Raw genomic sequence first — 13,920 nt, 5'->3', positions numbered from 1 at the left:
AAAAAATCACACTTAGCGCGTTAAGGACAAATTTGATCCTATTTAAACCCATTAAAATATCAATTTTTGAACCCACTGTCATAATATCATAAAATCATAATTTCTATTCAAATACCCTGTCATTACCAAGCCTTGGGGTAAAATATTTACTTTTTACTGTTTTTCCACCAGTTGGTACCATTTTTCATATAATTGACATACTGCAAACATCTGCAGTATTGCAAACATTTTCCTGATTTCCACTAGGTGACTATAACCTGTGTCTGTCTCCCTACACATCAAAATTTGCTCTAGAAAGAAAGCAAAACTACAAGATCACCATGAACATGAATTTTTATTTTTCTAAATTCTATAAACATATCAAACAATTAAAACTTCAAAACAAAATGGGGTCATTGTTCAGCTCATTTGCAGGAGCTGCAGAATTGCAATGCATGCTCCTTACAGATGTAAATGCCACATTTTGAGCAGGTGGTGGAGATTTTTCTTTTTTTGTTAGTGCAGAAACTGCACCCCCTCCTCCTCTGGTCATGGGCAGCCCCACTTGCCTCTGCAGACCCACTTGCCTCTGAATTTTCTGCTCTCCGCTGTGATTGCACCATGGCTGCTGCAGCTGGTGTGTGGGGGAGGCGCTCTCTCCTCTCCATCTGGGGATACACCAGCATCCTCCCCAGCTCCTCCAGGAACAGCCTCCTTTTGAAGGTTTTCTCCTGGTTCCAGGAAGGCTCAACTGCCACCCACAGGACAAAGGCGTTGAAAGCAGAGACATCTATTAGATTGTAGAAGAGCGCCATCGGCCACCGACGTGTCCCCCTCTTGCAGCTGTATGCGCCAACAACCTGCAAAATATAAAAAAGATCAAGGAAAAATGAATAACATGTATCTATTTTTTGGCCCAAGTTATAAGAGAAAAAAAAATACAAGAGAAAAAAATTCATGATAAACTTAGTACTAAATATGCCTATATTTTCGAAAACCACATAAAGATGTGTATATAAAATAAATGTGTGAGTTACTGTTGCTAATAGCACATACCTTATCCAGGTTGTCGACAGCTCCTTTGCACCGGTTGTAGTCCATTATCATCACAGGCTTCTGGTGCTCCTCTCCACTCACAGCGGGCTCGCAGTGCTTGGTGCTCAGCAAAAGCAAATTTTTCCCCCGTTTTGGCACATACGACACGGCCGTTGTGGTCTTCCTGAATGCAAACTCGGAGGATCTGGGTGCTCGCGCTCTGGTTTGGAGGAGGCGTGGAGGAAGCTCTGGTTTGTTCCTCCGGATCGTTCCAACCAGAGCAATTTTTTTCTTCAGCAGCTCCTCTGCCAGCGCATAAGAGGTGAAGAAATTGTCTGTGGTAACAGTGTGTCCCTCCAGCCCGTCAGTCATGTCCCGCACAACCCTCTGTCCCTGGTTTACCTCGGGAGCGCATCCTGCGGATTTTCCGGCATAAATCTGCATTTTCCATGCATAAGACGTGGAAACATCACTTGTGACCCAGATCTTGATGCCGTATCTGCAGCGGCCTCAGAACCCGACCAGCTGCTCGTCCACACAGACGTCCACCCCGGAGTTATAGAGAAGGGGGAGGCGGTGCAGCCACTTATCCCAGATCGGCCTGAACGCCGCCAGCTTGTCATCCCGGTAACGTCCAGGTCGGGTCAGCCTGTCGTCAAATCTTACATTTGAACTGAACTTCTGGAAATTGCGGTGGGGCATGGTGGCCCTGAAGATGGGCCGGCCTGTGTGGTCATCCCACAGGCTCCGGGTGGACTCATTTCTGGACTTGTAGACTCCAGCCAGAATTAGCACCCCGAGGTAAGCCTCAACGTCTGTTGCATCCACATTGATCCAATCTGTCTCGGACCGTCTCCCCTGGAGATTTGTTCTGTCCACAATTAATTTTACCATCTCCTCCGTGAACAGTAGCTGGAATGCAGACCTAGGGTCCACGATGCGAGCTGTTGCGTAGTGTGTCGGTCCGGGTGTCGGTACCTTGGCTGGCACGTAGCGGAGCGTCTCAGCGTTAGTGGGTGACCAGTGGAGTCCATTTTTTGATGTCCACATAGGATCGTCTGTCTCCTGTGTGTCATCCAGTTCCTCATTCTGAGTTGAGTCAGATGAAGTCAGCTTGAACTCCACATCATCATCTGAGGCACTCTCCGTTACACTGCCATCAGACTCCGGCTCGCTGTCTGTTGTTTTAGTAACGTAGTCCACTACTTCGGTGGTCGTGTAGGTTTTCTTCATCTTGTCGAGTGTGAAATGGCCACACCAAAGAGGTGCACAGCTTTATAACTTTTGCATCAACCGCACTTGTATAAACACTGATTTCTCAACTATTGTTTTCTTTCGGTTTGATTCATGCGTATTTTACGCACAGACATGTTTTGGAAAACAAAGGCAGACTTTGTTTTGGATCCCTCGCAGCTACATCTTTGTGTTGCCGCAAGATGCAAGGTGTTATTATTGTCTAAGGACTGTGTGTTTGTGCCTCTACGTAGGTGAGAAATTATCAATTAACTTTGAAACATAGACTGCTAAAAAAACGAAGCTGTGTCAAAGGTTCATGTCTGTGCGTAAAATACGCATGAATCAAACCGAAAGAAAACAATGCAGCGAGAAGCGCTTTCTCTTGCTAAATGCACACACACACACACATACACGCACATCCTACACCACCGACACACACACACACACACACACACACACACACACACACACAAACACACAGAGAGAGAGAGAGAGAGAGAGAGAGAGAGAGAGAGAGAGAGAGAGAGAGAGAGAGAGAGAGAGAGAGAGAGAGGGTAAAATAATCCTTCAGGATATTATGATTTTTGTCACTCGCCTAAACACCATGTATTATATTTAGGCCCTACACACACACACACACACACACACACACACACACTTTTGTCAACGCAGACACACATTGCTCTCAGACATCCACACATACTCAGAAACATCATTTTAGATCATTGAGCCATTAAAATGCTTCATAACACAGGCAATTGTGCCCCTAGTGGAAACCAGGAAAATAACGTGCATTTCCCCCCTTGTGCCCCTAGTGGAAACCAGGAAAATACCGTGCATTTCCCCCCATAGGGAATACCTATGTAGTGATGTCATCTGGTGGAATACACTATATAATGCAAATATAATGCTTTTACTTCAAAATGAAAGGATGCTTCAACATAAGTCATGATTCATGTATTAATGATGGCCCCGGCTTTAAACGACATTTTAATGGGTTTCAATGGGCCATTTTTGGTCATTATGGTGCTAGATGTTGCTATTTGATCTACACAGTGTGTGTTATACATATTATGCAATATGGGATAACATTTTTTAAAATGTATCCAAAAAGTCACAATTTTGCCAAATTACATACCATTTGCATTAAAACAGCCAAAATGGTCAAATAAATTAAACTGAAAATGACCAAATATGTCCTAATGCAGCATAAAGGTTAATGATAAGTATAAGTTTATATTAGTTCAAGTTTGCTCTCTGTGGATATATTGTTCTGTTCCAGTGATGTTCTGTGACAAAACCTTGAAGGGAAAAGATATCACCTATGGGATCAAAGCATGTTCCCCAATGGTATCTGCTAAAGCTTTTGCAAGAGGCATATATACCCCTTGGGTCTCAGCAAGTTTTCACCAAGGTAGTAGGACCCAGCGATCCATTTCGCCACTTTGCATTCTTTGTTTTATCGTGTAGCCTGCCCTCCAGATAATAAATATGTTCTATCACACCACATGTAGCCACTTACATATTTTCTTACTTGGCATATGTAACTCTTTAGGTATTTACAACACCACTGGTCACTATATGAGAAAAGTGTGAAAATTAATCGTGAGAAGAAGTTTATATTAGATCAAGTTTGCTCTGTGTGGATGTATTGTTCTGTTCCTGTGATATTCTATGACTAAACCTTGAAGGGAAAATATATCACCTATAGGGTCAAAGACTGTTCCCCTGTATCCCCAATGGTATCTCCTGAAGCCTTTGCAAGAGGCATATATACCTCTAGGGACCCAGCAAGTTTTCACCAAGGTGGTAGGACCCAGCGATCCTGACCTGTGAATGGATTCTTGATACCTTAGATACTGTTGCCGTGGCAACGCATCAAACTTCAGTATTCTTTTTGGATGCTTTTGAGACTCTTAGCATGCTTGAAATTGCATTAAACTCGACAGACACATCACATTTATTAGCCAGTAGACATGCAAAGTTTCAGAAATGGGCGTCGTGGAGGGGCTCAGTAGCACCACCTTTTGACAAAAGTGGGGGGGTTAGTTTTATCTACAGTAACAAAACTCAGTATGTATATTGTTCTCATCAAGCCAGACAACTTTATAATTTACAGTCATTAGCTCCGGCCAACAGGAAGTCAGATATTTTGGTTTAAATTTGGATTTTTTTGATATTTCAGACTCTGAGTTTTTAGCTACTCCTCCTAAGTGGTTTATTTTATTCACACCAGACTTTTTCAACATGATGAAAATACATTAAAGATGCTGAATTGTGAATGGATATTAAATATCTCAAATGGTTTTGCTATAGTGAGGGATTAAAGTAATGTCCAAAAAGGAAACACTAAAAGCCTCATATCTTCTAAAAATGTAATTATACACCATTTATTTCTATATAAAAGTATACAAATATCAGAACTAAACCCATTTTATTCTTTTTTTTTTAATTTAAGAATTATTTATACTTTTAAAAACAGTAATAGTACATTTAGTCAAGTCAGTTAAAAATCAAGTCATACATAGAGCTATACTGCCCTCTTGTGTTCAAAATCAGGTACCTATTGTATTTATATATAAATATATATGGTATGTGACTGTGAGGATATTTTCCCACCGGTTAATCGATGTGTGACACCAGCGGGGGCTTGGAGCAGAGCGAGTGTTTTCAATTAATTACTATGGAAGTAGGAATGAACTATAAAACATTCACTCTGTTCTGCTTGCTCCTCGCCGTGGACACGCACCGTTATGAATCCCCATGCAACCGTGCACTTTTTAGTTTCACTTTAAAATTAGCGCCATTTACAGTACAATGAACCTGAATGAATGGAAAATTAATTTGCTATTTTTCAGATCAATATATTTGTTTTCCTTAAAATTTTAATTAACACTAACTTTATTCTCAGATGGATTAATCATATTTTTTCTGTATAAAATAATACTACCACTAAAAAAACACATTTGATTTTTCTTTTGTAAATAATGTAGAATGTGTAACTTAAAAATATACAGATTAGTGGTCTGTTTGAGAACAAGACATGAAATGTGTCAGTCACACAGTCTGACAAGAGTTTAACCATTTCATTGCTCTGTGCTTTGGCCTACATTTAAGGACAGGAACTGCATTAGGCCTTGTCTCTTCAATAAGTTTGATTAACATATTTGAAGTGCACTGACAACATAGTTTTACATAATTAGTTTAAAGTCCCCATGAAATCAAAATTGACCCTATTTACTTTGTTAGCGCATATTACTAGTCTTGTGGTGAACAATTAATCCGTGCAAGTAAATATAAAAAAAAATGTTTTTTTACCATGGTAATCTTTAATCAAAATCTGAAAAGTTACTTCCGGGTCTGGAATGGCGTCTTTTTCTGATGACGTAGGTTTGACGGCTTGGTTAGTCTTTTAGTTCGTTAGTCTGCTATGAGCAGAGATGGAGAGGAGGAGCGCTAGAGTAAAACCCTGCCCTCTGTTCAATATTCCGTTTCACTTGGAAATACGTCATAACACTGGAGAAAAGTCGTTTGCAACTTCCGGTTCACGGGGACTTTAATAAATCGATTAATAAAAAATATAAAAAGATCTTGAGATAAATACTGTACTTATGAACAAAATACTTTTTGAGCCGCAAAAGATAACTTTGCACTCATCTGAAAGTGACCTATGACATCTTATGACATGAAATCCATCTAAATTGAAATGAACCCATGGATGTGGCTGTTGTAGCTGGCTGTACCAGCTGATGCAAAAAAATGTGGTGTATTCAGACAACTTTGATATGGTTCTTTTACATTTACCGGGTTTAACTTCATATTGCCCGTCGTGCACAGTTACCCTAAAGGCACCGTTGTGGCGGAGCCACCGGCTTGGGCCCGTCATCGCTGCTCGCAGCTATATTTTCTTTTGTTTTCCTGATGTTGAGTGTGAGGTTGTGGCCATCACACCATGTGTGCAATCTCTGTACCTCTTGTCTGTATGCTGTTTCACTCTTGTTTGGTCCAATGACCGTAGTGTCGTCCGCAAACTTTACAATATAGTTTGTGGGGTTAGTAGCAACACAGTCATGTGTGAAAAGCAGAGGTGTAAAGTCTAGGTTAAGAAAGTAAAAGTTTCTGTATTTTGTTCCAATCACCTGGATTTGCTAATTAGCACAGTTTTTCAGCCAGGAGATTTTGAAATCAGCTAGCTGAGTTCATGGGTGCAATAAACATATGGCAGGACTTTTACTTTCTGATCCCTGGACTTCACACCTCTGGTGAAAAGAGTGTAAAGAAGTGGACTAAGAATACAACCTTGCAGTGCTACCGTACTTAGGGTGGAAGAGGTGTACTTTCCCAGCCTTACGGTCTGTTTGGTCCATTAAAAAGTCCAAAATCCAGTTGCATGTGTGTGCATTTAGCCCCAGATGGTGTAGTTTTGTGATTTGTTTGGAACTATAGTGTTAAAGGGTGAACTGTAATCGACAAAGAGAATCCTGGTGTTAGTCTGTTCTAGATGTTCCAGAACAGTGTGTAGAGCCATGAAAATTGCATCATCTGTCGATCTGTTTGCCTTGTAAGCAAACTGCAGCTGGTCCATGTTTGCAGTTGCGTAGTTCCTAATGTATGAGAGGATCAGCCTCTCCAGGCATTTAGCTGCTATGGGAGTGAGTGCCACTGGCCTGTAGTCATTATGGCAAGTGATCACAGAATGTTTGGGAATTGGGATGATGGTTGATGTTTTAAAACAGGGTGGTACTATGACAAAGGACAGGGAGAGGTTAAATGTGTGTGATGACCTCAGTCAGCTGATCTGCACAGTCCCTCAGAAAACGTCTTGGCACCCCGTCTGGTCCAGCTGCTTTGCGTGGGTTAATGGTGTGCAAGGTGCATCCACCTCATGTGTTGTTAGTACCAGTTCTGTGCTTCCCTCAAGTGACAGGGCTGGCATCACTGTCCTTTTGTTATCCCTGTCAAACCTGGCAAAGAAGCTGTTCAGCTCCTCTGCTAATGCTGGCTCACTGTTGACAGGGTCTGGAGTCTTCCCCTTGAAATTAGTGATGGTCCTGATCCTCTCCCACATGCTTTGTGAATCACTGGCATTTGTGAATAATTTTTTTGTAAACGTATGTTGCTGCATCTTTAGTGCAGTAGGCTGCATCCCGTGCCTTGAGCAGGCGTTGTACTTCGCTGTTCATCCATGGTTTTTGGTTTGGGAACACACGGATGATTTTACCACTAGTAACACTGTCCGCACAGAATTTGATGTACTCCATAACAGAGGTGTTATATTCTTCCATATTAATACCAGATTCGTATGATGATGCTGATAGTGCAAACATATTCAAGTCTGTTGCCGTGGGCCACACCGTCAAAGTTTTGATTATTGGTGTCCTTGTCTGTATTTGTGGTCTGTAGGCTGGAAAAAGAAATATAGCCAGGTGATCAAAGAGCCCTAGATGGGGGGAAGGGCAAGACTTATATGCCCCTCTGATATTAGTATGCACCTGGTCTAAGATATTGTTGTAGGACATTTCACATTTCGGGAAAACTTTGGGAGAACTGTCTTAAGATTGGCTTGGTTGAAATCTCCAGCAACAAGAAACACTCCATCTAGATGAACAGAGAGTTGCTTGATGATAATGTCATGCAGTTGTATTTGTTCCAGCTGAGTGTTAGCTTGTGGTGGTATGTAGATTGCCATGATATAAACAACAGAGAATTCCCTTGGTAAAGAAAAAAGTTCTGCATTTATCCAATAAATACTCCAAATTGGGACAGCAGTAATCAAGACAGAGTTTGTGCATCAATAGTTGTTAATATATTATATTATATTAATATATTAATATAGTTGTTAATATAGATACACAATACTCCTCCTGATTTCTTACCGGAATGGTGTGTTCTGCCGGCTCTATAAATAGTTCGTCCAGCTAACTCAATGGCTTCGTCGGGAGTATTGTCATCCAGCCAATTTTCCGAGTATATCATCGCACAGCAGTTTGGACAAGTCCCTCCGTGCAGTAAGTCTAAGTTTGATTTCATCCATTTTGTTTATTACTGATCAGACATTAGTGAGAAATACACTTGGTAGAGATGCCTTGAATGCCTAGCCTTTAGCCTGGTTTGTTTCCCCCACTTCTGTTTCTGTCTGTGCTCTCCTGCAGAGCTTTCCGTCCGGTGTTAGCTTCCAGGCTAGCTAAAAATCCTAAAAGACTAAAAATCCTATTGGTGCATCCCTAGATAAAAAGCAATGTCAGCTCACTTATATAACTTGAAATCAAAATGGCTAAATGTGAGTCAGAATTAAGGAGACTACACATCAAAGATGCAGACACATTTCATATCAACAATTTTTTTTAATAGATAACACATTAAATGCTTGAGAGGGTAACAAAAGAAAAAAGAAAAGGACACCAAGGGTTAACATACTATTCCAAATACTGGCCTGATTTTAAGCGGAGTTTAGACTGGTGATGCATTTCCAATTTCAATTTCAATAAGCTCATCTAAAAAATATATTACAAATATATGCATTTTTTTTGTTTTTAGATTTGTGTGGTAAAAATCCCTTACTGCATTAGAATAATACAAAAGCTCCAAAGGGTCTGGTTAAAAGTAGAGTTACAATTAATGCATTACAAATCATCTCCAGTAAAAGGGGGAATGAGGCAACAATGGATGAGGAAGACACCAGACAAAGACAAAGATTGGTGTGTTTTATGCAGCTGGTTCTCCTGTATCTCCTTTAGTTTTGGGTTCCTGCCACCATTCAGCCAGGAAAGACTCCTCATAGTCCCCTATTCCCTCAAACTCTTCATCAGGTGGATTTGACAGAGCTGATGCTGCTTCCTCTGAACTCACAGTCTCCTGTTAACAAACACAGTTCACATTCACATATTTATAAGAACAGTCTAATTTATAGAACAATGTAGGACAGCAGCACCCCCTAACTTTGTATATTCAGGAAATTTTGCAGGTTTCCTCAATGTCCTGTTGTCCATGTGTATCTAGTATTGCAAAGTTTGGATTTAGCAATTACAAGATATAGTTCCATTAGTCATGATGGGTCACACCCAAAAACATTTCTGAATATATTTACTGAATGATAAAATTAATGCTTGACTTATTTTGACAACTTTATGCCTGAGGAATCTCTAGATGATACAAACCAATTTTCAAGTGAATCAGACCATCGCCTTGTGTTAATGTGTGTACACATATATACACATATATATATAAAAGCGCAGTACCGGGCACTATATATATATATATATATATATATATATATATATATATATATATATATAGGGCCCGATACTGCGCTTGTGTACTCATACTCAAAAAAATGCTCCGATACCAACAACCAATACCAGGCAGCGTGTGTACAGTGTTTGTGTCCAGACAAAGAAACATACAGAGAGTATAAACAGAGAGACAGAGAGTATAAAACAGAGAGACAGAGTATAATGGGGATAAAAAAGAAGGCTGTCTTAGAAGTAAATGTATCTAATTAGTGCAATATTAAACGAAATATCGTAACATCTATATAGCTGTGATGCGCAAGCTGATAAGCGGAAAACGCTCAGTAGAGCGTGCAGCGGCACAGACACACGAGCTTGTCAAGCACATTCCTTTTTCACAGACATTAAAGTTTGTAGTTCAGTCAGATGTAAATGGAAAAGAAAGTAAAACGAGGCATGTAGCTTATTAACGTTAACTGACGAGAGAGAGAGAGAGAGAGAGAGAGAGAGAGAGAGAGAGAGAGAGAGAGAGAGAGAGAGAGAGAGAGAGAGAGAGAGAGAGAGAGAGAGAGAGACGTTTGAATCTCTATTTATACAAAAAAAAAAAAAAATCTTCTTTTTTTCCCTTCCCGGTCCTTCCTCTTTTTTTCATGCATGTGTAAACAAATAAACACACACACACACACACACACACACACACAACATATTAAAAAAATACCTTCCACCAATTTAAAACATTTTGAATTAGGTTTTCCTCATTCCTCAACCAGATTTTTTGTCAATTTAAAATAAACTCTGCTCTGATCCTTGAAGTAACGAAAACTCTTAACATTCTCTCTAGATCTGCCAAAGCTTCTTCATTTAATTTTTTCCCCCTTGCTATTAAACAATTAATTATGCCAATTCTTCTCTTTTCAGAGGCCTTATAATTCAGTTCATAAATGAAAACAGTCATTTAACTCTTCACCTAGTTTTTCAATCCAGTTTTCTACAAAAACTAATATATATATATATATATATATATATATAAACATGTGAGCAACATGTTGTCACGGAATGGTAAACGAGAGTCGAGGATACAAATTCAGAGTTAGTTTATTAGTGACATGCAGGTATGGTACAAACACAAAAACTCAGGAACTCCAGGAAACAAGAAACACGGACATCGAACCAGCACAAGACTACAAACACAAGGAGGCTAAATAGGGGAACAAACAAAGGAGGGTAACGAGACAGACAGGTGGGACAAATTAACCAATAATCAGATAACAAGATGGGAGGGGCTAGACAAAAGACACGAGCACATGGCCCAAAATAACAAAACACCCATGTGCAGCACAAGACAGGACAGGCATGTGACATTACCCCCTCCCTACGGAGCGGCTACCAGACGCTCCATAAGACCAGGGCGGGACGGGAGGGACAGACCAGGGCGGGACAAGGGGAATGGACAGTTCAGAAGGCCAGGGAGGCACACAAAGTTCGGGAGTCCAGGGCGGAGATGACAGTCCATCTGGCGGCCAGGGCGGAGACGACAGTCCATCGGGCGGCCAGGGCGGAGACGACCCCTCGGGCGGCCAGGGCGGAGACGACCCCTCGGGCGGCCAGGGCGGAGACGACCCCTCGGGCGGCCAGGGAACAGGCACCGGCTCAGGAACAGACACCACCGGCTCAGACACCACCGGCTCAGGAACAGATACCACCGGCTCAGGAACAGACACCACCGGTTCAGACACCACCGGTTCAGGAACAGATACCACCGGCCCAGGAACAGACACCACCGGCTCAGACACCACCGGCTCAGGAACAGATACCACTGGCTCAGGAACTAGAACTGGCACCACCGACTCAGGAACAGGAACTGGCACCACCGACTCAGGAACAGGAACTGGCACCATCGACTCAGGAACAGGAACTGGCACCATCGACTCAGGAACAGGAACTGGCACCACCGACTCAGGCACTGGAACTGGCACCACCGACTCAGGCACTGGAACTGGCACCACCGGAACTGGCACTGGAACTGGCACCACCGGCTCAGGGACTGCAACTGGCACCACCGGCTCAGGCTCAGGAACAGACACCACCGGCTCAGGCTCAGGAACAGACACAGGCTTGACGGCGGCCATCTTGTCAGGGGACACAGGCTCGGCAGGCGTGACGTGAACAGGCTCGGCGGCGGCCTTCTTGTCCGAAGACACAGGCTCGGCAGGCGTGACGTGAACAGGCTCGGCGGCGACCATCTTGTCCGAAGACACAGGCTCGGCAGGCGTGACGTGAACAGGCTCGGCGGCGGCCATCTTGTCCGAAGACACAGGCTCGGCAGGCGTGACGTGAACAGGCTCGGCGGCGGCCATCTTGTCCGAAGACACAGGCTCGGCAGGCGTGACGTGAACAGGCTCGGCGGCGGCCATCTTGTCCGAAGACCCAGGCTCGGCAGGCGTGACGTGAACAGGCTCGGCGGCGGCGGCGGCCATCTTGTCCGAAGACATAGGCTCGTGAACAGTCTCTGGCTGGGCAGACGTGACGTGAACAGTCTCTGGCTGGGCAGACGTGACGTGAACAGTCTCTGGCTGGGCAGACGTGATCTGAACAGGTTCGGCGGCGGCCATCTTCCGAAGACACAGGCTCGGCAGACCCACTGTGTCTCCTCCACGCATGCAATACCGTTACTGCATAGAAGAGATGCACGGCCCTCCTGGCCATGGCAGGACTGATGATAGGGAATTCTGGGACCACCGGAACTGGGACCACCGGACTCGGGACCACCGGAACTGGGACCACCGGAACTGGGACCACCGGACTCGGGACCACCGGACTCGGGACCACCTTACTCGGGACCACCGGAACTGAGACCACCGAACTCGGGACCACCGGACTCGGGACCACCGGACTCGGGACCACCGGAACAGTTACGGAGGGAGCCTTTCTCCTCCTCCTGTGTTTCGGGACCACCGGAACTGGGACCACCGGACTCGGGACCACCGGAACAGGCACGGAGGAAGTCCAGCGACGAAGGCTTTCCCTTCCACTGACTGCCATCTGCCGTGATACTCTCCTCCTCCAAAGTCCTTTGAGCGCATCTGCAAAAGTACTCCAGCAAGGAAATAGAGGCTCCTTCTCCCTCTCCCTGAGGAAAAATCTCACTCCGCTGTATCCACATACTTGGCTGGTTCGTTCTGTCACGGAATGGTAAACGAGAGTCGAGGATACAAATGCAGAGTTAGTTTATTAGTGACATGCAGGTACGGTACAAACACAAAAACTCAGGAACTCCAGGAAACAAGAAACACGGACATCGAACCAGCACAAGACTACAAACACAAGGAGGCTAAATAGGGGAACAAACAAAGGAGGGTAACGAGACAGACAGGTGGGACAAATTAACCAATAATCAGATAACAAGATGGGAGGGGCTAGACAAAAGACACGAGCACATGGCCCAAAATAACAAAACACCCATGTGCAGCACAAGACAGGACAGGCATGTGACACATGTATGTAAATGTTTGTATTTTTGAGAGAATAATGTTTATGCATGGTTATTAAAAAAACAAATAAATAAAGTTTCTGGAATAGGGCCAAAATACACATAATAAATAATGGGTGTTGTCGCTTAGAGTTTTTTCTTCAAAATGATCTGAAAATCATCCTGCCTAATCATTCACATAAAACAATACATTGATTTAAACTTTGTAAGACACGTTTTGTTTGGTAAGGCAATAAGCGTGTGGGCATGATTCACACCTGAGAAGACAATGACCCACATAATGAGCTGCATAATAAGCAGCATAATGAGCCTTTCATTCAGGTGTATCACTGAGAGAATGTGAGGACTTATTTTGTATGCATGCAAATTGCATAATATCCATGGTAAACATTTCTAGTAACTATGCAGTTAATTCTCATACTGTATTTTCAGAATGTTTTGGAATATATCCTCTCCCCAAATGTGACACTAAAAAAACTATAATAAATAATTTAATGAGAAGGTTTATATTGACCTATTAAGATATTGCATCTACCTTGTAAATATGTTTTGCTATTTTATTAAACAGTTTTCACAAATAAATCAACAACAATTACAATTTTAACAATATTTCAAGTGTAATCTTTCTTTTTAAAAAGTTTACATTGATTTTATCATACGTATTTCAAAGTTAAGGATTCATTAGTTTGAATATTGGAACCAACACTATAATAACATCTTAGTTGATAATTCAATATACCTACTTTATTTTTAACAAAACATCACATTAACATATGAGCAGAAATATTTGCATATACATGTTAATTTGCAGTTTAATACGTTGCTTATACAAAGACATTTTATTTCAACATATTTCAGTCGATTTTTACTCATCTCAGTATTGCAATATAGTTTGGTAAAAGCTAAACTAGTAGATGTGTTCATGTAAAAATAACATGTTTAATAACACTT

General features: G+C 42.4%; 3 protein-coding genes across 3 annotated transcripts in view; 1 reads left to right on the top strand and 2 right to left on the bottom strand.

Moving 5' to 3' along the window:
* Positions 1–346: 346 nt before the first annotated feature.
* On the bottom strand, positions 347–1,466 carry LOC307163832 (piggyBac transposable element-derived protein 4-like). The gene is made up of 2 exons (XM_079880072.1): positions 1,036–1,466; positions 347–839 (listed from the first exon to the last, which is right to left on the bottom strand). Exons 1-2 carry the CDS (start codon positions 1,456–1,458, stop codon positions 405–407), a joined length of 858 nt encoding a protein of 285 aa, XP_079736198.1. The 5' UTR covers positions 1,459–1,466; the 3' UTR covers positions 347–404.
* Positions 1,467–8,139: 6,673 nt separating this feature from the next.
* The window catches only part of LOC307163117 (uncharacterized protein), a 45,254-nt gene continuing 39,473 nt past the window's right edge, over positions 8,140–13,920 (top strand). The window contains exon 1 of the mRNA XM_079879000.1: positions 8,140–8,258. Within this exon, the coding sequence (XP_079735126.1) occupies positions 8,177–8,258 (82 nt within the window). The 5' untranslated portion in view covers positions 8,140–8,176. The remainder of the gene's footprint in view (positions 8,259–13,920) is intronic.
* Positions 8,566–13,920, bottom strand: part of p3h4 (prolyl 3-hydroxylase family member 4 (inactive)) — a 50,678-nt gene continuing 45,323 nt past the window's right edge. The window contains exon 7 of the mRNA XM_079878994.1: positions 8,566–9,105. Within this exon, the coding sequence (XP_079735120.1) occupies positions 8,956–9,105 (150 nt within the window). The 3' untranslated portion in view covers positions 8,566–8,955. The remainder of the gene's footprint in view (positions 9,106–13,920) is intronic.

Source organism: Squalius cephalus (assembly GCF_949319135.1).
Source record: "Squalius cephalus genome assembly, chromosome: 8".
Taxonomy (NCBI): Eukaryota; Metazoa; Chordata; class Actinopteri; order Cypriniformes; family Leuciscidae; genus Squalius; species Squalius cephalus.
This window is presented reverse-complemented; position numbering and strand designations above follow the sequence as displayed.